This window comes from Homarus americanus, unplaced genomic scaffold (genome assembly GCF_018991925.1).
Source record: "Homarus americanus isolate GMGI-L3 unplaced genomic scaffold, GMGI_Hamer_2.0 scaffold20465, whole genome shotgun sequence".
Lineage (NCBI taxonomy): Eukaryota > Metazoa > Arthropoda > Malacostraca > Decapoda > Nephropidae > Homarus > Homarus americanus.
Genome location: NW_024756914.1, coordinates 9407599 through 9434823, shown reverse-complemented (window position 1 = coordinate 9434823; position 27225 = coordinate 9407599). Strand labels below are relative to the sequence as shown.

General features: G+C 40.5%; 1 protein-coding gene across 1 annotated transcript in view; it reads right to left on the bottom strand.

The window, feature by feature from the left end:
• Positions 1–27225, bottom strand: part of LOC121857307 (pre-mRNA 3' end processing protein WDR33-like) — a 70086-nt gene that overhangs the window by 29147 nt on the left and 13714 nt on the right. Inside the window, exons 4-6 of the mRNA XM_042353296.1 lie at positions 16062–16345; positions 15643–15957; positions 15012–15197 (exon numbers count right to left, since the gene is read on the bottom strand). Coding sequence (XP_042209230.1) covers positions 15012–15197; positions 15643–15957; positions 16062–16345 — 785 coding nt within the window. The remainder of the gene's footprint in view (positions 1–15011; positions 15198–15642; positions 15958–16061; positions 16346–27225) is intronic.

The window sequence follows — 27225 nt, the reverse complement described above, 5'->3', positions numbered from 1 at the left end:
CCAAAGAGAGTTCTCTCTCACATTTTTGTTATTGTTGATGTAATAGTATTATACACTTAAAGACCTTAGTTGTTGAAGTGCAGTAATAACAACAACTGACTTTCTTTAAACAGTCCAGATAAGTAGTGTCACCCCCCCCCCCCCATTCGCTTTTTTTTGGACTAGGGTCCATCCCAAATACTCTGGTGTATCGTGGTACTACTGTACTTGAGTCACACCTGTACAGTATATGGCACTTTTAGTATATTTTATTTAAATAAAAGTACAATGATAACAAACATTAACAAAACAGTAAATCAACAGTACAGTAGCTGTACTGAACCAGTTTGTACATTTGTTTGACATGGTATTTGAGTCGTCCATAAATACAACTGTTTATGGTACTTCTAGTTTGTCTTCTTTAAATACAGTACATGTAAATTGTTGCAAAACATTAATAAAACAATGAAAGCATTTAATATACAGTGAGTTCTGCTGTAACGCGTGTTTTGATAACGCGAATTTGCTCTAACGCGATTTATGAATAGAGGAACGATATTTGTATAACGCCAACGCTTGTTTGCTGTAACGCGATTTTTGCTTACTATTTCTCCAATTTTGTGTTATTAACGGTGAATATGGTAAAGAAGAATATCTCCAAGAAGCGTTCTGGTGATCGAATTCCCGGTGATGATCGTAAAAGAAAGGCTATAACACTTGAAGAGAAGCTCGATGTTATCAACCTCAAAATCACCTTTCTTCCCCATCAAGTTATATTCATATTTTTTCAAGGTAAAGTGTGACATTTACTGTATGATTTCATTATTAGATATGAATATAACCTTTATTTAGACTGTGCTATCCTTTGTGTTAGGCTAACTACCAATTTTTTTTCGATTTCGAGTAGTAATCTGCACCTAACCCTATTTTCTCCATAAGCCCTGTTATTTCTATTACGCGATTTTCTATAACACGATATTTTACAAGAATGCAACTATCGCGTTATAGCAGAACTGACTGTACAGTAAACTTCCTCTAATCCGAACTAATTGGGGGGTCAAGGCCTATCCAGGTTGGGCGAGGACTTATTAGCTCCAGTATATGGCAAGGTGGAAAATACTAGTGGCTGGGGGATTATGACTCAGGCTACCTAGCAACACCGAACCTACTATAATTTTTAGCCCAGACTTAACATCCTCAGGGTTTTATACACCACATGAATGTGTTTTTGTTTTTCAGCCACTCAAGCATTTAACATCTGCGGAAAAAGTTCGGGTTTCCTCGGCGTCTCATACCCGGCAAGTCACCCATCAGCTGGTGTTGCCGGGTGCTCTCAGACTGTCACACTATTTAAGCCTTGATGGTCCATATCATATACTGTACCTGTATAATATACTGTGTATATTTATTTAGATAGACTATTTAGACTTTGGTAAGTGATGGTATTTCTAACTTAATTAGAAATGATTTTGTAGACTCCAGTATAAACATTTCTTACATGTTTTCACAAATGAATTAAGTCCCCATCATTATATTATATAGAAATAATTTGTGTATGAACTTTTTTTTTAAACCAACCTTGTAGAGAATTCATTCATGATTATGGTATCAAATTGATCTTTCTAATACAATTACAACAGATGCCACGAGTAAAATTTATACACTATTTTCTTAGCCATAAATATTTTCGCTGGTGGCCGAGGCCAGATATAATAGAACCGTATAAAATATAAGTGTTTCTTATGGTATACTGTACATTATTACTGCACTATAATATGTCTGTTGATGAAAAATAGAAGCACACAGTACTATTGTAACAATGCCATGAGTGAGTGTTTCCCGCCAAGCATGAGCCAATAACAGTGGCCTGTGATTGTGACGTCATGGGCCTAACTGTGCTGATTGGCTGGAGGCTGAGTTCATGCCCCACCAAGGCAGACGCCCGGTTTTCAAACACAGTCTGGTTTGGCAAAGTTACGTATAGACGTGTGTGGTCACCTTCCCACATGGCAGGATATATATGTGTGAGTACCTTCAGGTTTATCTGTTTCACAAAATGTATTGTGATTCATGTGAGCCCTGTTTAACTAGCTAGGAAGGTATGTTTATTGTTTGAAGTATAATTGTCAAACACTAATAGAAAGTATTCAATAAATGCAGTTACCATTACTAAGAGTCATAATTCATCCCTCCCTTATTGAGAAAGGTTGATGTGTTATAAGTGTCTTGGTGATACAGTGAGTCCTGAGTAATAACACCTGTTTCCCTGAGTGCCTCAGTTATCACAGGTTGCCCCTATTCCCCAGTTATCCTCGTCTACTTCCCCTCTCCCTCTCCCCTTTGGTGTGAGGGCGGCCTAGCCACAAACCTTCGCTCCTCCTCCCTCCTTCACCCCTAACCTTCCCTCATCTCACGAGTATAGAGAACAAAGAAAGAATAAGAAAAGAGAATTAGAGGATAAAGGAAGAGTAAAAGTTAGTAAATAGAATTAAGAATAAAAGGTAAAATAAAAGTTCTTATTATTACACAGTACATATTAATAATAAAGTACTGAAATTATTATTTATTAAATTATCATGTGGCAGTTGAGACTTGAGGTGACGAAGTGGTCGAGGAGATTGTACAACACTTATCATGTACACCACCGAAGGTTGAGCAGACGTTAGATTTTCATTGTTAATTTCACCGACTATAAGTGCTGTACACTATTCATATTTCTTGGACACTTCTACTGTCTCCTCAGAAGCAACTGCTGAGTTACCCTCCTGAACCACCACAGTGGCAGCCTCCACTTACACACCCCTGTACTAACTGAATTTTGGTTGTGTTTTTCTGGGTTGGGGATACATGTGTCTGGTGCTGGACCCCAGTCAGGTTTGCAAGGGGGTCCATATAAAGCAGGTCTGAGTTAGAGGGAATTAACTGTACTATACACTTGAGTGGAAAGGTAATTCTGGTGAAGGAGGTAGAGCAAGTGGCTGGCTGGACTCAACACAAATTCCCTAACCCCTTAATAACATCAATATGCAATTTCACCATAACTGTTGTGTTATTTTAGTCCATTTGGTGTCGAGATAATAAAATAATATCGTAAAAAAATAAATTTTCCTGGGTAATAAAAAAAATCCCATATTCAAACCCAGATGAATTATTGTGTGGCAGGAAGTAAACATCTCAGCGCAATGATGATAAAACGGCAAATATGGCCGTCGAGATCAGTAGGGTGACAATGCTTAACAATCAAACGAAGACTTTGTTAACATCAATAATAAATGAAATGAAATTTAATAACACTCACCCGCTAATTTTTTCAGAGCTTGCCGCGTTGTTTATCAGTGGTCTCGCTCCAACTCCTCCTGACGCTTCATTTTCACGTCCGTAGTAATGACTTTCCCGGGCACCTTTGCTGGTTAACCAACACGAGCACTTGCAGGTTGTTTCCCAGACATAATGGGCATAAATTATTCACAAAACACAAATACGGTAGATAGCGAATATGAGAAGACCGACCGTGACGCAACCGACGCGAATCTTGGCGGCTACCGAATATATTTTCAGGCGATCGGTGATTGGCTTAGATGATGTAAACAACAAAGATGGCAGCGGATATTATCATTGGTTCTTTTTCGCTAATGTCCGATTGATTTTTTTTCTCTTGAATGATACTATACTTCCAATTATACAATATCTATTAAATTAATATATTTTCATATACTTTAAACAAAAATCCGTAGGCTGAGGCTTCATTAAAAGCCCTCACACAATTTTGGGGGAAAGAGGTTCCAGACTTGCTGATTGTCTGAACTTTTGCCAAGAGGGGGATCCTGGGGTCCACTCATTGGCCCCCTATGACCCTTTAATGTTTTTTTATGTGCAATAAATGTCTGTGTGTTTCCTTCATTCTTCCCTTTACATATACACATATAGGGACCGGGAAAAGTCGTTGGTCAGTAAATCAACAGTTATCAAAACAACTAATCCTTTAAGAATATAACAAATTCTGGGGGCTAGGGACCGGCCACCCTCCAAAAACTCCCATCTACCCTTAATATATCTTTGTACTGCAAGCAAGAAAATAAAGCAGACATATAAAGCAAACATAATAAGCCTTAAATAAGCAATGTAAAGCATAAATTGAGACATATATCTGTGTTGAGGATGGTAGAGATGGTCTAGGGTGGCAACTATAAGTCTCCACCACTGTTTGCTGGTCCATTAACACTTATTATGCCTTATCACATGACAGCAAGCTGCTCAGCACAAGAAGAACTATCACTGGGGTATTTAGGCACGAATGCATAATATATGAAGCGGAGAGAAAAAACGAAATCACGAAATCCGACAAACATGGTAGGAGTGAACAAGAGCAAAGATGGCAGGAATGAGTCAGAGGCAGTGAGCAGAGCCTTCTCGTGGCAAGAATTCGCACCACGCCACCGCCCGCCAAGTTCAAAACAGCTCTGCCACTCCTCTCCCAATCGACGGATCTCCGGGGTATCAACAAAACATGTGGGAGTATTTCCCCTATATGTAATTGTCGGGTATGTGAAGCGACGGTGGTCGGGGTACACCTGTACAGTATATTGTAGTACAGTTCATTACAAAATAATATCTTTTTATAAAATATATTACCTTATTAAAATATATACTGTATTCTCTTTAATGGGAATACTGTACAGTGGTCTAACGAGAGCTAATAGGTACAAGAGATGACACTTTATGTGCAAACATGCTGAAGGTTAGGGGAGGGGAGGGTCTTGCTGGGTTTGTATTTATTTATTCATTATTATATTCTTGTATGATCAGCTTCTTATGGTATATGTTTCATCAATATATAATAATAATAAAAAAAGTGTGTGTGTGTGTGTGTGTGTGTGTGTGTGTGTGTGTGTGTGTGTGTGTGTGTGTGTGTGTGTGTGTGTGTGTGTGTGTGTGTGTGTGTGCGTGTGCATGTGCGTGTAAGTGTGTGTGTGTGTGTGTGTGTTATTTTACCTAAAATCTTATCATTTTCCTGTGGCTTAATGTGTGTTGAACTTGAGCTAACCAATCAGTGCAACATTATGAGTGAGTCCATTCTAAGAGTGGGGGAATGAACTGCTCACTCACAGGTCCGAGAGGAGGAGGCCTCAAGGGTTCACTCGCTGGCGGGAATTTCAGACGACAAATATTTAAGGGTTCCGACAAATGTTTCTTGCCTGGAAAGTGTCCAGACAATCCAAAATCCAGATTTATGGAGTCCAGACTTTCGATGGTTTACTGTAATTATTATAGATGCCGCATTAGTATTTTATGTTGTTCACGCTGTTTCTTATGTAGTCCAGTTTCTCTTAAGTACAGGTATAAAATTATGACTGTACTATATTACAAGTATTTCACTTATTACCAGCACCATCTACTTATTATCATTGAGTACACCAAATACTTTCTTTAAGAACAAGTTCTGTAGCATTTGAAGACTTTTTGAGGATATCGTATATATATTTTTGTTTGTCATAGGAACACATCTTTGCTTTCAAAATGAGACTCCCCTGCAAAATGTGCTGTGATTTATGAAATATCTAGTTACCTGTACAGGCAATCCTCAGTGTCTGAACACTTGGCATACTGCACAAACAACTAAACTTAGGAAGGTGACACAGGTGTTGACCATTATAAGATGGATCTATATATGATGAATCACTTTTATGATGCTAAAAATTTAACACCATTTACTGGCTAACATCAATTTACAACGGTCGCTACCCAAATGCTTTTTTTTTAATTCTCACCTCTAAGAAAAAGTTACGTGCAATAACTGGCAATATTCCGAGATGCGATGACGCATCTCGGAATAGCGTAACTCGTGCAACCTTCACATCCCGGGTAGGAGGCTCTGCCCGTCCCCGGTGACTGCCAAGCCGAGCACTTGAACTGTGTCACTCGCCCAGATGATAGTTTGTGTGTGGAAGAAGCTGTATTTTGGACATAAAATTACATATATTGTACAACCAGTAAATGTGAGGAATAAATAAAAATAATAATAAATAAAATTAAAGAAAAAATACCGAGATGTTATTTGTCAATCTTGGCGCTCCACTCGGTACAGCAAGCCCAAATCCCTCACATTACTCCCCTTATGTCTGTTAACTCTCGTGGATGTAAGAATTGTTTTTTCCCTTTATGTGTTTATTTACCTTATACAGGTGCTCCTCTACTTACGAACGAGTTATGTTCCTGAGGCTTGTTTGCAAGTCAACTTTACTCTAGTAGATACCAAACATATTGTAAAAAATTTAAAGATTAGGGATATTTAGTACAGCTATTCTCTTTAATGCAGCCTTAAAACCTGGCTCACTCTTCTCCTCTTTGGTAATGTTTGTTCTATCTGGAATTTTCTTCAAAATAATCCAGTCTCATCCACATTAAGCACCGTTCTGGCAGGTAACCCCCCTCAGTGATGATGTTTGTATCTCTGAAAGTTAGTAAGTTGAACGTTCTTAAGTAGAGGAGCACCTGTACTGTAATATTTTGGGGCCACATTCCGTATATAATTGTGTCCACGTATCAGTAAAAAAAAAAAAAAAAATTCTACCCGAAATTACGAGTTGAAAAATAACCGCTCTGGGTGACAACTCCAGCTCTTCAGGCTCTCAGGAATGGAACCCATTTTCTCCCATCAAATATAAATATCAATATACGATCCATCACCTTACGATGGCTTTTCACCCATTGTATAACGGTCAACACCTGTACACGGTACTTCATGACAAGATTTCATCCTGTGAACGATCATTCTGCTCTGACAACAGGGTTTTTTTAACTTATCGCCAACTATCAGTGAAGTGCAGGAATTCAGACACTTGAATGTGGGTAAACTGGACGGTGCATCACTCGTGCACACAAGCGTCCTCCCATAATACATCTGTTTGTTAGAGTGATGTTATACAATACTGTACATGCTTTGTGAAGAGTTGTGGTTTACACTGATCATTCATGTAGTGAACATTTCTCATTTATTAACCAATAACAAGGGATGATAAGCATTAAACAAGTACAGTTGGGGAAATGTGTTCCTACACCCCTGTGGTAACCAGTGTCTCCAAACGGCCAACCTCTATGACCTATAGCACACATCCACCAATCACGTCCGTCATTTCAAGACCAATACCCATTCATTCATAAATAGTGTTACTGTAACTACAACGGTGCCGTTTGGAGAGATAAGTTACCACAGGGGGCATAGGAACACATTTCTATAACTGTGCCGGTGTCCAACTGTGATCTAAAAAACATATACAGTTGAGTTTGGATTTACGCGGTTTTCGTTTACGTGTTTTGTCATTTACTCGGTACTTTGCCAGAAGAGGGATGCTTCATTTACGCGGTAAATTTGGTCATTTACGCGGAGAGCAACTGGCGGTCCTCTCGCGCCGCGCCATTTTTGGATTCAAACCTCCCGCCATGTTGGGTAAACGGCGCGAGTAGGTTGCGCAGTGTATATATCTGTTGCGTTATCGGTGATGTCACATGACGCATCGGACTGTGATTGGGCCACGCATCCTTACCGCCCTCCGCCGCTAGCTGTGATTGGTTTAATGTAATATGACGTGCCCTGCCGCGGGAGGGATGAAGCCGCTGACCTAGCCGCGTCAGTTACTCTCCTCCCAGTCACCCCGTATATACTGTGTTCTATTGTTCGGATAATCTCGTAAGAATGGCTTCCACTGGACCTCCACCACCACAGAAAAACCTTGCATTACCTGGACCCAGCCGTCCTAAGCCAAAGAAGATACGACGTGCCCTAAGTTACGAGGTGAAGTACAAGATAATACAAGAGTTAGAAAAAGGAACACGGCAGGTTGATCTCGCGTGCCAGCATGGTGTTAACGAATCTACGATCCGGACGATCAAGAAGGATGCAGCCAAGATAAAAGAACACATGAACATCACAAAGTCTGCAGGTGCTTCAATGGTGAAGTACTGCTAGAACAAGGTGCTGCTCAAGACAGAGAATATACTTGTGAGCTACTTGATTCGTCAGGCATGACGGAACATGGCGGTGGACACGCGGTCGGTTCAAGAGTATGCACGTGACACGTAAGATGGAAATTGCAGAGCCCAAACCCTTCAATACTTCCTCTGGGTGGCTGCAAGGGTTTAAGAAGAGGAACAAGATCACCAACATTAACATTGGTGGTGAAGGAGCGAGTGCTGACCGTGTTGCGGCTAGTGATTTTCCTCCATTCTTACGTGACGTTATGGAGGAAGGACAGCACACCGACGACCAGGTGTTCAACATGGATGAATCCGGTCTGTTTTGGAAAAAGCTACCTACCAAGACCTTTGTTGTCAAGTCTGCCAGCAAGTGTCGGGGCCGGAAATTGCAGAAGGAGCGCATCACCGTTTTGTTTACCACCAACGCCTCCGGTACCTGTAAACTCAAGTTATCGGTGATCCACACAGCCCGCAAGCCGCACACCTACAAGAACATGGACATGACCAAGCTAAATGTCCACTGGCTAACCGCACGTAAGGCATGGATGTTCTCTACTCTGTCCCTCTCCTGGTTTGACGACTGTATCGTTCCCAATGTCAAGAAATTCTGCGAGCAACAGAATGTTCCATTCAACATTTTGTTGCTCCTTGACAATGCACCAGGACACTCGCCCCTACTGTTGGATCGTCACCCCAAAGTAAAAGTGGTCTTCCTTCCTCCCAACACTACGTCGTTAATCCAGCCCATGGACCAGGAGTTGATATGCAACATTAAGGCTGCATTCTCCGCAAAGAAGTTTAAGCTCCTGAACGACTGTACCAACACCAAGGATGAGTTGCGTAACCTGGGTGACACCGATGAGAGCGAAGAGGACGAAGAACAAGAGTTGGCGGATCAAGAAGTTCGCGTCAAATAGTTTTGGAAGAAATTTAACGTCAAGAAAGCTGTGGACTTCTTGGTGGAGGCATGGGGGCAGCTGTCTGTAGCAACGGTTCGTCACGCATGGCGGCATATGTTGCAAGGTATCCCAGGTGGGAGGCAGAGTCAACCTGTGACTGGTGAGGTTCAGTCTATTGCAGTGGCAGTGGACCTTGCCAGAGAAGCTGCGCAGTGTTAGAGCTACAGGCTTCTCCGAGAACACCAACGACGACATTATGGAGGTGATAAGGGATCCTGAGGTAACTGCCGATGAGATGTTAGAAGACAATGACGTCAGTGAAGAGGCAGGTGGTGCGTCATCCAGAGAAGGACACAAGTTAACGCATGGTAATGTTAAGGATGCCATCGAGTGTGCAGAGAAACTGAAGCTCATCCTTTCCAACGACCCTGACGATAACCGCTATGAAGTCTTCAATAACCAGCTGTTGCAGACTATGGAGCCGTACATCAAGGTGTATCACAAACACATCAACACTAGCAGTCAGCGTAACATCACTGACTTCTTCGCCCGCAACCCACCGCAGCCAGCCCAAGCCAGTGATAGTGACAGTGATGGTGACTTTGAGGGATTTGTCAGGTAGGCCCTGACAACTATGGAGGATAGTGATGGTGATTCACCTGAGGGCCAGTAATCTGCCCTCTGCCTCGGCACCAGCCACCATTCCCGTACGCCGACCCATCTCTTCTACTAACATAAGTGTTAAACCTAACCTAACCTTGATTTTTTCTAACCTAACCTAACCTACCATAAGTGTTAAACCTTGATTTTTTCTAACCTAACCTAACCTGACGTAAGTGTTAAACCTTGATTTTTCTTTTACCTGGTACAGTATATTATTCTCTTATTGATATTTCTCTTCTATATTATGTGTGTGTGCATACCATCATAAAATTAAGATGTTATTTTTACTACAACGTAGGTGTTGTGTTGGAAAAAGTGGAGTTTGGGGGTGGGCCCAGTCTCTATTTCAATTAATCCCATATGTTCTGTTATTTCATTTACGTGTTTCTCGGTTTACGCGGTACAACACGGGTTCAATTGACCACGTAAATGAAGACCCAACTGTACTGTACAGTGCTGCAAATTAATAAAAAATACAGTAAAAGGTTTGGGATTGAAGGCTCCAAAAATTCCCCAAGCAATGCTTAAAAGCACAAAATATACAGTGTTCAAGTGCAGTATACTACAGAAAATAAAGAGAACTGTAAAAAGGGAAGATTTAACAAAACAATGAAAAGAAAAAAAGAGCCCAATATTATTATAGCCTTGCTACCTCTGCCTGACTCATTGACCCACACAACTGGGGTAATACTGGATGATGGATGTGCACCTTAACCAGCAACTAGGGGATTTTTTTTTAAGATAAATGCATTTTTACCCCATGAAAACCCAGCTGCTGCCCCCTCTCTTACACAAAAAGTGAAGGAATGAAGGAATAAGTCTTTCTTAATATTATTTATGAATTTTACGCTGGGTGAAACTACATCAGTCCCAGATGTAAACCGTGGAGCTGCTGACATGTATGGTATCACAGTGCATGTTCCACACAGTCACTACCTACTACAGTGGAGTTGTGAAAATTCATGAAATAAAAATTCTCATTCTTAATTGCCAGAGACCGCTATCAAAACTCATTACTTTTATTTTTTAATTTCGTGGTCAAACATTCATAATGGCCGAATTGAAGGTTCTGGGTAAACACAAGAAATACACTCTGCCACATTCGTAGAGTGATACTGCATATATATAATTTGTAATAAAAGTTTAAAGTCTGCTCTAATAGTCGAGATAACTTTATTTCTCTAGAAACAGGACGTCACTAGTTTCAAACTCATTACTGCAGTAGTACAAGGATGGCCTCTTCAGACCCCAAATGCTACATTCAGGCAAGTTTTATGGGTGTTTTTTATGGTCTAAGTCATGGACATTTCGTAAGAGAAGAAATGTGCCGTGAAGAGCAGCTTATGGACATAAAAGCTCCCATGTTCACACCAGCTCAGCTGTCACATACTCTTACCTGGTAGACTTTCTCTTGTTTCTCAGTGCATTTACAGAGTATACCAGTACTAAATGGAGATATAAGTAAATTTAGAAGTAATGACATTGTCTGGACTTTGTTTTGAGAATGCCTGATGCTAGTTAACATGAAAATATAGTGCTGTTATTGTTTTGATGATTCACTAATGAACCACTGGGAGATATCATTGTTTATATTAATTAATGGGGGTAAATGTTAAGTTTTGGTCATTGCTGTACTGGGACATACAGACGATGTTTCTCTCTGGTGGTTGTGATGTGTTATGAATGATTTAGACCTTCATTTCTATCAGAAATCACTAGTTCTTTGTTACTACCCCCCCCCCCCACCACCAGTGTATGTTAAGCTAACCTTATAACTCATCATACCTTAACCTAACCTAACCTAACATATGATCTGTATTTTCTTATGAGATCGAAAAATGTTTTGCGACAGAAATCCCTTTCTATCCCGTAGAGATAATGTGTTGTTGTTTAAAGTACTTAATGCCCAGATGGCCAAAACCAAAATAATACAGTAGAACACATACGAGATACGTTCCAAGACAGGTCCCAAGAGAGGTCGCTTTAAACTGAATTACCACTAAATCAAAGTGTTGTTTCAATGGATGAATTTAGTTTGGTATTTGAGAGAAACACAAAATACTAAAAAGACTGAGTCTACCCAGATGCACCTCAGCCCATCTCCTAGAATAAACAAAACATTGTTTTTTGTAGTAATCAACACAGCTAAAATTATGGGATGTGAAATGGTCTGTTTACTGGCTGTGAAGATGAGGGGGTGATATGTTTGACAGTTGATGCCAAGGTCTAGTGCTTATTTATTTATCTGTCCTTAAGAGCGGCTTAAGTTTTTCTCTTATAAAATGTCACTGAACTGACATGTTCTAATAAATTTTAGTACAAAGAGCTAAAAATTTTATCTCTTGTGCAAAATATATGATCTTTATATTCAAATTATTCGCTGTCTTACAAGGATTCTAGCAATGTAAATTATATTCTCCTAACTTTAGTCTGTGATATTATATAAGATAAAAACTTTAAGCCTAAAACACCAAACCCTTGCTGGGAAGATAGGGGAGGGGTGACAGTGACATGTTTGACAGTTGGCGCTGAAGGTCTAGTGAAGTATTTATTTGCTTATTTATGTCCTTTAGCTTGAGTTTATGTGTTTTGCTTATAAAATGTCACAGAAGTGACCGGGGAGAATATAATTTACATTTCTGGAATTCTTACAAGATAGTGATTAATTTGAATATAATCATGCTATAGTTTGCACGAGACAAAAATTTTAGTAATCATTTAGTACATTATTTTGAGTACACGTACAGTACAGCTTTGCCCTTAGGACAGTGTAGCGTGCCCAGAGGGACATTAGGCGTCAAATTTTAAATATGATGTGGATTCTCTGTGGTGACCACAAGGCAGTTGGAAGGCCGCTCATCTCCCAGCATTCACCACAACAATGGTGCCGCTCAGTTTGAATTCTTTCCCCAGTTCATGTTCAGTTCTGCATGTGTTACTGTGTCCCCTTATATAAGTTGAGTGGAAGAAGACCATCAAGTTCAAGTGAAAGCAGCAGAGATAACAGAGTCCATAAAGTAATTGTGTTGGACATTAAACTTGATGTTTTAAGGAGGTAACTCCCAGTAACTCTCCCACCACCTCATCTCACCTTCCACCTCCTGCCGCACTCAACATTGTTTCTGCCGAGTTAAATTCAAGTGTGTGCATCTATTATCATGTTACATCATCAATGAATCATTGTGTTTAAAATTGTCTCTTTTCATCTATACAGTATATGTGCTTGTGTTACATTTTTGGGCTGCAACAAAATTTCCTTGGGAACACATCTCAAATTATATAATGGAAGTCAATGGTAAAAACAGTCCAGCATAAAGGAAAAAATCTTCATGAATGACACCCTTCCTTAACCCTGGGGATGCCTGTAAGTGTTTTTGTTACTTGTCTTGACAAAAAAATAAATAAAAATTCAATGTGAGCGCATCTTCACTTTTAACATGGGAAAAATGGCTCCTGTCATGGCAATATGGCCACTTTTTTCAGAACGCATCCATCCCAAAATATGCGATCCAGTGTACAGTATTTTGTTCTTTATCACTTAGATAGTTTATCCTTTTAACTCAATATAATAATAAGAAAGAAGTTGCATATTTTTACCTGTAAATGATAAATGAAAAATACATTAAATGGAAAATCTATGCAAGTTTGTTTGACACATTTAGTGTCATTGACCGGTCTACAGATGAGATTTGGACTGCACAAGCAGCCGTGAAAGGCGCAACATTAAGGAGGAGGAAGGAGGAGGTGTGTGGTGCTGTAGTGGGTCACTATAAGGAGGTGCCCAACAGACCAGATTCCAGTACAGTACAGTACAGGTATACCCTAATAACCAACACATATAGGGACCGAGAAAAGTCGTTGGTCAGTAAATCAACGGTTATCAAAACAACTAATCCCTTAAGAACACAACAACTTCTGGGGGCTAGGGACCGGCCACCCTCCAAAAACTCCCATCTACCCTTAATATATCTTTGTACTGCAAGCAAGAAAATAAAGCAGACATATAAAGCAAACATAATAAGCCTTAAATAAGCAATGTAAAGCATAAATTGAGACATATATCTGTGTTGAGGATGGTAGAGATGGTCTAGGGTGGCAACTATAAGTCTCCACCACTGTTTGCTGGTCCATTAACACTTATTATGCCTTATCACATGACAGCAAGCTGCTCAGCACAAGAAGAACTATCACTGGGGTATTTAGGCACGAATGAGTAACAAAATAAGTCAGAAATAATGAAATAAACACAAAGTCAGAGAAACATCGTAGGTGTAAACAAGAGGAAAGATGGAGGGAATGAGTTAGGGCAGAGCCATAGATAGATACAGTTCGGTCAACTCGGGGACACATGGGCACCATGTTGTTACACGGCTTAAGAAGTTTGCGCTCATACTGTAGAGGATGATGATAATGATTCAGTAATGTTGTCATACACGTTTACAGTTGGATAAGCATGTTTATAAACTATGTGTGAGACAGCCCAAGAAGACTTCCCACCTGCTGAGTAACAACATGGAGCCTGGTTGGCCAAACTCTCTCTCTGTCTACAACTCTGAGTCAGGTCAAAGCGCAGAGTCCCCCTAGTGGCAAGAATTCACAACACGCCACAGTCTGCCAAATTCAAAACAGCTCTGCCGCAACTCTCCCGATCGTCGGATCTCAATGAAACTTACGGGATATTTCCCCGATGTGCAATCGTCAGTTATGTGAAGCGACGGTTATTGGGGGATCGGTTTATGGGGTACACCTAAATTAAGGAGTATTTTCTGGTACTGTATGGGTAATGGGACATGTCCAGAGTGAAAGGAAAATGAATATTCCTCTGCACCAGTTGTTCCATTAATTAATACTCTCTCTCCTCTCCTCTCCTGTGTGTGTGTCCACATTAAAATGACACAAGTTTGAAGTCTTATAAACTTCTGAAATATGTTTAGGTAATGCTAGTGAGGTTGGAGTGATACAGCTGTAGATTTGTGAGTAATTTTATGCACCTAACTTTACACAATGTGATACAGAGGCAAATGGAGGGAATTTTCAACATTTACTGTTACAGTACAACTGTATCACATTGTGTACTTATTTGCATAAGATTACACACAAATCTACAGCTGTATCACTTCAACCTCACTAGCATTACCTAAACATATTTCAGGCACTGTAGCATAGCTACCCATCTACGAGTATTTGGATTCCAACATACTGTCATATCACACTGTGGCTTAGAATTGTCCAAGGAATATACCCAGTAATTTAACTTACTGTATACAATTGAGAATATATACAGGCATATGCAAATAAATCACTGTAGGTGCGAGTGATCCATGAATATGCTGATAACCACATAGGAAACAAGAAAACACGAAGTTCCTAAGCGCTTTCGTGTAATTCACCCCTCTTTTGTGAATTACACAAAAGCACATGGGAACTTTCTTGTTTGTGACTCCCATATAATGCTCCAACCCTTATATTTATTGTTATAATAAATTGTCCACTCACCTGGACGCTGTCCTGGCATTCCTCCAGGACCTCTCATCCCTCCTGAGCCATTAGGACCACCAGGCATATCTCCCATGAGTGGAGGTCTATTGCCCATTAACGAACCCATGCCCATTGGAGGAGGTGCGAGCAATCCCCGAGGGCCATTAAATCCACCAGGACCGTGCATACCCCGAGGACCAAAACCTATAAGGAAGAACAGTCTATGATTAAAGGATGAAAGCTTCACCACACACAATGTATAGTATGAATACTACAAACAATACCAAAACATTTATTAAGAGTGGAGGACTGTGCTCACCAACCCTCAGATATGAGGATGACACTATTGACTCAATGATGACTAATGCAATGGAAGATAAACTCTTACTTCTGATGGATACAAGTAAATATGACAGAATAAATCAGTTTTATCAAAATATTATTACACCTCATCTGAAGAAACTATTCAAACAGTTGAAAAGGAGTCCCTGTAAATTACAGAGAACAATTAATATATGAAGTAATATTCTGTGGCTGTGAATCCATCTATCAATGGTACTGTACAGACCTCCGGATACCCCTTTAGCACCTACAGTACACCTTGGGAGTGATGACGTTTTTTAAAACAGTTTTCAAAGAAAGAACTAACCTGGGCCGTTGGGTCCAGACATCATTCCCATGCCCATGTGCCCAAAGCCATCATTTCTCATTCCTGAGTGTCCAAGTGGGCCAGGTGGTCCACCCATCATTCCTGGTGGACCTCCAGAACCTCCACCTGGAGGACCAAACCCAGGCACCGGAACAAAGTTATTGTAGCCACTGGGTCCTCCTGGGCCACCGGGCCCAACGGGACCGTTGGGCCCGGCACTGCCATCTGGACGGAAATTGGGAGGACCGTCGGGTCGTTGTCCCTGTTGAGGAAAGCCTGGAGGAGGACCGCTAAACGCATCAGGACCAAAACGATCTGTGGAGAGACACAAGTTATGTGATGTAATAATTAAGTGAGAGGTAACAGCTCCAATGTGTACAAAGTTATTCACATTAATGATATATAAATTCACTACTTACTTTCTCTTCCTCTCATGGCATCGTGATCTCGATCATGAAGACGATCGTCTCTCTCGTGTACGTCCCGAACTCTGTCCTGGTCTCTATCCCGTCTTTCCCGGTCATATCTATCTCTGTGTTCCATGTCTCCGCCAGATGCCAGGTTTCGTAACCGCTCCACCAGACCCATCTTGTCTTCCACGCCCGGCGGTGAGCGGGTCCCCGAGCGTTCAAATCTAGACGGTCTATCGCGTCTTCGGTCACCTCGATCGTCTTTTTCTTTGGAGGGAAGACCATTTTCTTTCCTGGGAAAACAGAAACGAGATAATTAATATTACTATACTATAGGATAGGAAACCAACATACAACAACCTGCAGGCAAGTTATTAACAATATTTAAATAAAAAATAAACTGGTGAGCAACTTTGATCTCTGGGAGTAGAATGTTTGTAAAACTATTGTATGGCACCACACATGACTGTGTAACACAGCAGTATGGTAAACAACATGGCACCACACATGACTGTGTAACACAGCAGTATGGTAAACAACATGGCACCACACATGACTGTGTAACACAGCAGTATGGTAAACAACATGGCACCACACATGACTGTGCAACACAGCAGTATGGTAAACAACATGGCACCACACATGACTGTGCAACACAGCAGTATGGTAAACAACATGGCACCACACATGACTGTGTAACACAGCAGTATGGTAATCAACATGGCACCACACATGACTGTGTAACACAGTAGTATGGTAAACAACATGGTATGGTAAACAACATGGCACCACACATGACTGTGTAACACAGCAGTATGGTAAACAACATGGCACCAAACATGACTGTGTAACACAGCAGTATGGTAAACAACATGGCACCACACATGACTGTGTAACACAGCAGTATGGTAAACAACATGGCACCAAACATGACTGTGTAACACAGCAGTATGGTAAACAACATGGCACCACACATGACTGTGTAACACAGCAGTATGGTAAACAACATGGCACCAAACATGACTGTGTAACACAGCAGTATGGTAAACAACATGGCACCACACATGACTGTGTAACACAGCAGTATGGTAAACAACATGGCACCACACATGACTGTGTAACACAGCAGTATGGTAAACAACATGGCACCACACATGACTGTGTAACACAGCAGTATGGTAAACAACATGGCACCACACATGACTGTGTAACACAGCAGTATGGTAAACAACATGGCACCACACATGACTGTGTAACACAGCAGTATGGTAAACAACATGGCACCACACATGACTGTGTAACACAGCAGTATGGTAAACAACATGGCACCACACATGACTGTGTAACACAGCAGTATGTAACAACATGGTACCACCATGACTGTATAACACAACAGTAATAATCAACATGGCACCACACATGATCTCCTCCGACATTGTCCCACCTCCTTCCATTACTGGTCCCATACCTCCAGGTTGTAGATTCCCGCAGCTCCCTCGGCGTCACCATAGACAACAAACTAAATTGGAAACCACCGTCAGTGGTTGTCAATCCTCCAGTTTCGTCTCCACCTCCTCCGCCGACTCAAGTCCTCAAGTTCCTGCACCTCCCTCCAGTGTTTACACAACATTCATACTCCCCAAGCTCACCTATGCCTCCTCCACCTGGTCTTCCTCCCTAAATGCCACACAACGTAAACACCTCGAAAAAGTGCAAAAGAGGCCATGCAAGATTATTCTCTACCCTTCCTACTCCACATATCAAGAAGCGCTCAACACACTGACCCTTTAGACTCTCACTGACCATCACCACGACCTCATCTGCAAATTTGGTAAGAAGCTTCTACACCATCCTCGACACCGGCCCTACTACCACCTGAGATCCCTAGTCCGAGAATTGCTGTTGACACTACAACCGCATCCAGCCCATACGTGCACGAACTGATCGCTATAAGAACAGCCCAGTCCCAACCATTGTAAAAATTATCAATAACTTGTAATAAACCAGTGTATTCACTCCCAGTAAACACTACTCCTTGCACTGTCACTATGTTGAAATGCACTGTAGTTTGAGCTTTTCCCCATCTAGTTATTATATGTCTTATTTGTGTCACTTATGATACTTGTATATTATTTGTAATTCGAAACCCATTCCCCAAATATGTAACTATATTTTCAGCCGTCTGGCTGCTAAGCTCTTTCAATAAACCGTTAATTATTATTATTATTATTATTATTATTATTATTATTATTAACACAGCAGTATGGTAAACAACATGGTACCACACATGACTGTGTAGCACAGCAGTATGGTAAACAACATGGCACCACACATGACTGTGTAACACAGCAGTATGGTATACAACATGGTACCACACATGACTGTGTAACACAGCAGTATGGTAAACAACATGGTACCACACATGACTGTGTAGCACAGCAGTATGGTAAACAACATGGTACCACACATGACTGTGTAACACAGCAGTATGGTAATCAACATGGTACCACACATGACTGTGTAACACAGCAGTATGGTAATCAACATGGTACCACACATGACTGTGTAGCACAGCAGTATGGTAAACAACCTGGCACCACACATGACTGTGTAACACAGCAGTATGGTAAACAACCTGGCACCACACATGACTGTGTAACACACAGCAGTATGGTAAACAACCTGGCACCACACATGACTGCAACACAGCAGTATGGTAAACAACTGGCACTGGCTACCATGACTGTGCAAATACACAGCAGTATGGGTAAACAACCTGGCACCACACATGACTGTGCACACAGCAGTATGGTAAAAATAACCTGGCACCACACATGACTGTGTAACACAGCAGTATGGTAAACAACATGGCACCAAACATGACTGTGTAACACAGCAGTATGGTAAACAACATGGCACCAAACATGACTGTGTAACACAGCAGTATGGTAAACAACATGGCACCACACATGACTGTGTAACACAGCAGTATGGTAAACAACATGGCACCACACATGACTGTGTAACACAGCAGTATGGTAAACAACATGGCACCACACATGACTGTGTAACACAGCAGTATGGTAAACAACATGGCACCACACATGACTGTGTAGCACAGCAGTATGGTAAACAACATGGCACCACACATGACTGTGTAACACAGCAGTATGGTAAACAACATGGTACCACACATGACTGTGTAACACAGCAGTATGGTAAACAACATGGTACCACACATGACTGTGTAACACAGCAGTATGGTAAACAACATGGTACCACACATGACTGTGTAACACAGCGTAAGGTAAACAACATGGCACCACACATGACTGTGTAGCACAGCAGTAAATAACATGGCACTCACACATGACTGTGCAACACAGCAGTATGGGTAAACAACATGGTAACACACATGACTGTGTAACAATACAGCAGTATGGTAAATAACATGGTACTACACATGACTGTGCAATACAGCAGTATGGTAAAACAACATGGTACCACACATGACTGTGTAACACAGTTAAGGTAAACAACATGGCACTACACATGACTGTGTAACACAGCAGTATGAAACAACATGGTACTCACACATGACTGTGTAACACAGCCGTAAGGTAAACACACTTGACATGACTGTGTAACACAGCAGTATGGTAAATAACATGGCACTACACATGACTGTGTAACACAGCAGTATGGTAAACAATATGGCACTACACATGACTGTGTAACACAGCAGTATGGTAAATATGGTACCACACATGACTGTGTAGCACAGCAGTATGTAGAATATGGTACCACACATGACTGTGTAGCACAGCAGTATGGTAAATAACATGGCACCACACATGACTGTGTAACACAGCAGTATGGTAAATAACATATAGTCACAGCACATGACTGTGTAGCACAGCAGTATGGTAAATGAACTTGGCACTACACATGACGTGTAAATACAGCAGTATGGTAAAATAACAGGTATCACACACACACGTGCAATGGTTATATGGTAAACAACATGGCACTACACATGACTGTGTAACACAGCAGTATGGTAAACAATATGGTACTCACATGACTGTGTGAAAGTACAGCAGTATGGTAAATAACCTGGCACTACATGACTGTGTACACAGCAGTATGGTAAACAACATGGTACTCACACATGACTGTGTAACACAAGCAGTATGGTAAACAACCTGGCACTACACATGACTGTGTAGGCACAGCAGTATGGTAAATAACATGGCACCACACATGACTGTGTAGCACAGCAGTATGGTAAATAACCTGTACCACATATGACTGTAACACAGCAGTATGGTAAACAACATGGCACCACACATGACTGTGTAGCACAGCAGTATGGTAAACAACCTGGCACCACACATGACTGTGTAACACAGCAGTATGGTAAACAACATGGCACCACACATGACTGTGTAGCACAGCAGTATGTATAACATGAACAAGAAGAGTGCGTCACGCTTGGTTCATATGAATAACACAAACAAGAAGAGTGCATCACGCTTGGTTCATATGTATAACACAAACAAGAAGAGTGCGTCACGCTTGGTTCATATGTACAACACAAACAAGAAGAGTGCATCACGCTTGGTTCATATGTACAACACAAACAAGAAGAGTGCATCACGCTTGGTTCATATGTATAACACAAACAAGAAGAGTGCGTCACGCTTGGTTCATATGTACAACACAAACAAGAAGAGTGCATCACGCTTGGTTCATATGAATAACACAAACAAGAAGAGTGCATCACGCTTGGTTCATATGAATAACACAAACAAGAAGAGTGCGTCACACTTGGTTCATATGAATAACACAAACAAGAAGAGTGCATCACGCTTGGTTCATATGAATAACACAAACAAGAAGAGTGCATCACGCTTGGTTCATATGTATAACACAAACAAGAAGAGTGCATCACGCTTGGTTCATATGTATAACACAAACAAGAAGAGTGCATCACGCTTGGTTCATATGTATAACACAAACAAGAAGAGTGCGTCACGCTTGGTTCATATGTATAACACAAACAAGAAGAGTGCATCACGCTTGGTTCATATGTATAACACAAACAAGAAGAGTGCATCACGCTTGGTTCATATGTATAACACAAACAAGAAGAGTGCGTCACACTTGGTTCATATGTATAACACAAACAAGAAGAGTGCATCACGCTTTGGTTCATATGTACAACACAAACAAGAAGAGTGCGTCACGCTTGGTTCATATGTATAACACAAACAAGAAGAGTGCATCACGCTTGGTTCATATGTATAACACAAACAAGAAGAGTGCATCACGCTTGGTTCATATGTATAACACAAACAAGAAGAATGCATCACGCTTGGTTCATATGTATAACACAAACAAGAAGAGTGCATCACGCTTGGTTCATATGTATAACACAAACAAGAAGAGTGCATCACACTTGGTTCATATGTATAACACAAACAAGAAGAGTGCATCACGCTTGGTTCATATGTACAAGAAGAGTGCATCAAACAAGAAGAGTGCATCACGCTTGGTTCATATGAATAACACAAACAAGAAGAGTGCATCACGCTTGGTTCATATGAAACACAAACAAGAAGAGTGCATCACGCTTGTTCATATGAATAACAATAAACAAGAAGAGTGCATCACGCTTGGTTCATATGTATAACACAAACAAGAAGAGTGCATCACGCTTGGTTCATATGAATAACACAAACAAGAAGAGTGCATCACGCTTGGTTCATATGAATAACACAAACAAGAAGAGTGCATCACGCTTGGTTCATATGTATAACACAAACAAGAAGAGTGCATCACGCTTGGTTCATATGAATAACACAAACAAGAAGAGTGCATCACGCTTGGTTCATATGAATAACACAAACAAGAAGAGTGCGTATCACGCTTTGGTTCATATGAAGGCAATACAAACAAGAAGAGTGCATCACGCTAGCCCTATATGAATAACATGCTCAGTAGAGTATCACGCTTGGTTCATATGTATAACACAAACAAGAAGAGTGCATCACGCTTGGTTCTATATGAATAACACAAACAAGAAGAAAGTGCATCACGCTTTGGTTCATATGTATAACACAAACAAGAAGAGTGCATCAAATGCTTTGGTTCATATGAATAACACAAACAAGAAGAGTGCATCAATGCTTGGTTCATATGTATAACACAAACAAGAAGAGTGCATCACGCTTGGTTCATATGAATAACACAAACAAGAAGAGTGCATCACGCTTGGTTCATATGTATAACACAAACAAGAAGAGTGCATCACGCTTGGTTCATATGAATAACACAAACAAGAAGAGTGCATCACGCTTGGTTCATATGAATAACACAAACAAGAAGAGTGCATCACGCTTGGTTCATATGAATAACACAAACAAGAAGAGTGCATCACGCTTGGTTCATATGAATAACACAAACAAAGAAGAGTGCATCAATGCTTGGTTCATATGAATAACACAAACAGCGAAAGAGTGCATCACGCGCAATTCATATGTATAAATAATACAAACAAGAAGAGTGCATCACGCTATTCTCATATGAATAACACAAACAAGAAGAGTGCATCACGCTGGTTCATATGAATAACACAAACAAGAAGAGTGCATCACGCTATTCATATGAATAACAATGTAAACAAGAAGAGTGCATATCACGCTTTGGTTCATATGAATAACACAAACAAGAAGAGTGCATCACGCTTTGGTTCATGAAATAACACAAACAAGAAGAGTGCATCACGCTGGTTCATATATGTACAACACAAACAAGAAGAGTGCATCAATGCTTGGTTCATATGTATAACACAAACAAGAAGAGTGCATCACGCTTGGTTCTATATGTACAACACAAACAAGAAGAAAGTATCACCTTTCGGTTCATAAGTGTATACCACGTTCAAGAAGAGTGCATCACGCTTTGCCTATATGTATACCACAAAACAAGAAGAGTGCATCACACTTGGTTCATATGTACAACACAAAACAATAAGAGTGCATCACGCTTTGGTTCATATGAATAACACAACAAGAAGAGCGTACTTTGGTTCATATGAATAACACAAAACAAGAAGAAGTATCACGCTTGGTTCATTATGAATAACACAAACAAAGAAGAGTGCATCACGCCAATTCATATGTATAACACAAACAAGAAGAGTGCATCACGCTGGGTTCATGAATAACACAAAACAAGAAGAGTAATGCTTGGTTCATGTATAACACAACAAGAAGAGTGCATCACTGGGTTCATATGAATAACACAAACAAGAAGAGTGCATCACGCTTGGTTCATATGTATAACACAAACAAGAAGACTGTATCACGCTGGTTCATATGTACAACACAAAACAAGAAGAGTGTATCACGCTTGGTTCATACGAATAACACAAACAAAGAAGAGTGCATCAGCGCTTGCCGCAAGTGAATAACACAAACAAGAAGAGTGCATCACGCTTGGTTCATATGAATAACACAAACAAGAAGAGTGCATCACTTTGGTTCATATGAATAACACACAAACAAGAAGAGTGCTGCCACGCTTTGGTTCATATGTGTATAACACAAACAAAGAAGTACTGGTCTATATGTACAACACAAACAAGAAGAGTGCGTCACGCTTGGTTCATATGTATAACACAAACAAGAAGAGTGCGTCACGCTTGGTTCATATGAATAACACAAACAAGAAGAGTGCATCACGCTTGGTTCAAATGTATAACACAAACAAGAAGAGTGCGTCACACTTGGTTCATATGAATAACACAAACAAGAAGAGTGCATCACGCTTGGTTCATATGTATAACACAAACAAGAAGAGTGCATCACGCTTGGTTCATATGTATAACACAAACAAGAAGAGTGCATCACGCTTGGTTCATATGTATAACACAAACAAGAAGAGTGCGTCACGCTTGGTTCATATGTATAACACAAACAAGAAGAGTGCGTCACGCTTGGTTCATATGAATAACACAAACAAGAAGAGTGCGTCACGCTTGGTTCATATGAATAACACAAACAAGAAGAGTGCATCACGCTTGGTTCATATGTATAACACAAACAAGAAGAGTGCGTCACGCTTGGTTCATATGAATAACACAAACAAGAAGAGTGCATCACGCTTGGTTCATATGTATAACACAAACAAGAAGAGTGCATCACGCTTGGTTCATATGTACAACACAAACAAGAAGAGTGCATCACGCTTGGTTCATATGTATAACACAAACAAGAAGAGTGCATCACGCTTGGTTCATATGTACAACACAAACAAGAAGAGTGCGTCACGCTTGGTTCATATGTATAACACAAACAAGAAGAGTGCGTCACGCTTGGTTCATATGAATAACACAAACAAGAAGAGTGCATCACGCTTGGTTCATATGAATAACACAAACAAGAAGAGTGCATCACGCTTGGTTCATATGTATCACGCTTGGTTCATATGTATAACACAAACAAGAAGAGTGCATCACGCTTGGTTCATATGAATAACACAAACAAGAAGAGTGCATCACGCTTGGTTCATATGAATAACACAAACAAGAAGAGTGCGTCACGCTTGGTTCATATGAATAACACAAACAAGAAGAGTGCATCACGCTTGGTTCATATGAATAACACAAACAAGAAGAGTGCATCACGCTTGGTTCATATGAATAACACAAACAAGAAGAGTGCGTCACGCTTGGTTCATATGAATAACACAAACAAGAAGAGTGCATCACGCTTGGTTCATATGTACAACACAAACAAGAAGAGTGCATCACGCTTGGTTCATATGTATAACACAAACAAGAAGAGTGCATCACGCTTGGTTCATATGAATAACACAAACAAGAACAGTGCGTCACGCTTGGTTCATATGAATAACACAAACAAGAAGAGTGCATCACGCTTGGTTCATATGTACAACACAAACAAGAAGAGTGCATCACGCTTGGTTCATATGTACAACACAAACAAGAAGAGTGCATCACGCTTGGTTCATATGTACAACACAAACAAGAAGAGTGCATCACGCTTGGTTCATATGTATAACAAACAGTTGTAAGGAGTTTTTTAAAGAATATATGCAGGCGATAATCATAAGTGCGGATGGTTGTAACTCAGGGAGTGTCTGTACTATACTACAGAGGTGTACTGAACCAGTTTGTACAGTCAGGGTCAAAAGTCTTGAACACTTGACAGTATTTGGCATGTAAAATTGTGACCAAGTCCCAGGTTGATGATCTGACTTTCTGCCTCATTTACACACAATTGCAGGGTCTCAATTGTTTCTCTTACTATTGACAACACAACATACATACAGGTACAGTATATTGTTTCTCACTATTGATCTTTTTTTAATTTTTGTATTTTTTTTATGGTTCTTTATTATTATTGTTATTATTATTATTACCCCCCCCCCCTCCCCACCAGGCCCCGATGCGGGTCAGTGACCTGTGCTTGGGTGGGGCTAATCCCCGTAAAAAAAACCAATAAATAAGAATAAAAATAAAAGTACCCGAAGATCTTAGGTATCAAGGAGAGTTTTATCCCATTTTGTGGTTCAGGCACAATATGTGATGACAAGTAGTACATTAGTATGTCCCAATCATATAACTCACAAGTAGATGCCAGATATTGCTAAGTGTTCAACATTTTTGACCCTGACTGTACATACATGAGTCATCCATAAACACATCTGTATATTGTTCTTTTGGTATGTCTTCTTTAAATACCTGTACAGTACACATACAGTTGCCTACAGGTATACAGTAGTGTTCCATCCTTGTGTGGTCTTACTGAACATGTGGCCAACAATATATTTTTGGGGGGTATTATTTGTACCTTAGATTTGTGCTAAGTGATATGATAGATGTAATATCTATAAAGAAAGTTCAACTATGATTCCAACGTTGCCACAAGTTTGGAAAGGCAAGCGAGGGGTGGAACACTATACCTGTGGGCAACTGTACAGTACAGTCGTGGACAAAAGTGCCTTATTGAACCAACAGATGTTGCACTGGAATTCTTTTTATGGGGTCGGGAGAGTGGCGAGGAAGGTTGTTTCGGGTGGAGAATAACAGTAAGAAGTCTCCATCTACTGACAACATTAACATTGTGAAGGATTACAGTAAATAAGGATAATGAACGTATCAACAATAATCTTACAAGCACAACAAAAAACATTTCCACAGTTAATGGGCCTAAGGGTGTACTGTACAGTAATTGCAAACAAGACGGCGTAGTCGTTACTCAAATGTTCCACGATTCTTTATTGGAGGAAGGCAGCGCCAAGATGGGAACACGATGAGGTGAGACCCGACTACAAACCTGTGACACACTGCCAATAACTACATCAGTAGCTCACATTACACATCATCACCAATTTTCTCCATATTTACTGGTTATGAAACCAGAGGATATTAAAAAGTATGCAATTTATTTATATACTGTATGACGGTTGTTGATAGAGGATCATGAAAATTACAGCTCCTCCCCGACTTACGACGGGGTTAGGGACCCAAATCCAGGTCGCAAGTCGAAATGCTTAAATAATACATAGAAAATCTAAAATGGGTGTCTCTTTTTTTTCTCAGCACCACAAAATTCTCACTTTTAAGCTTGACAGCCATTTTAAAGTGAATTACAAACAAAAATTTTGTCAGTACACAGCGCAATCACTGACGTTGGGACCCGAAAATACGTAATTCGACAAAACTTTGGTAAGACTGAGGCGGTCGTATGTCCGGGTGGTCGTAAGTCGAGTAGGTCTTAAGTCGGGGAGGAGCTGTATATGCCAGTTCATGTGATGAGGCTGTTGCATTCATGTGTTGTAATGCACAATGCCATGATTTACAAAGCATGAATTATACCCACATTTGAATGCACTCCTGTAAACATGGCATAATGCTTAACCCTTAAGCCCCGGGTTAGGGTGCTGCTGGCAGTAACCCCCCCCCCCCGACGAGGTTAAATCGTGAAAAAAAAAAAATTCCAAAAATAATTAAAAAATAAATTAATTAAAAAAAATATGGCGGGAAAATAGGCGGACGTTCTGGAACGTCACCCGGGGCATAAGGTGTTAAGTGCGTCTGGGACCCTTGTCTGGTGTTAGGACAAGTGAATCATCAGTGTGG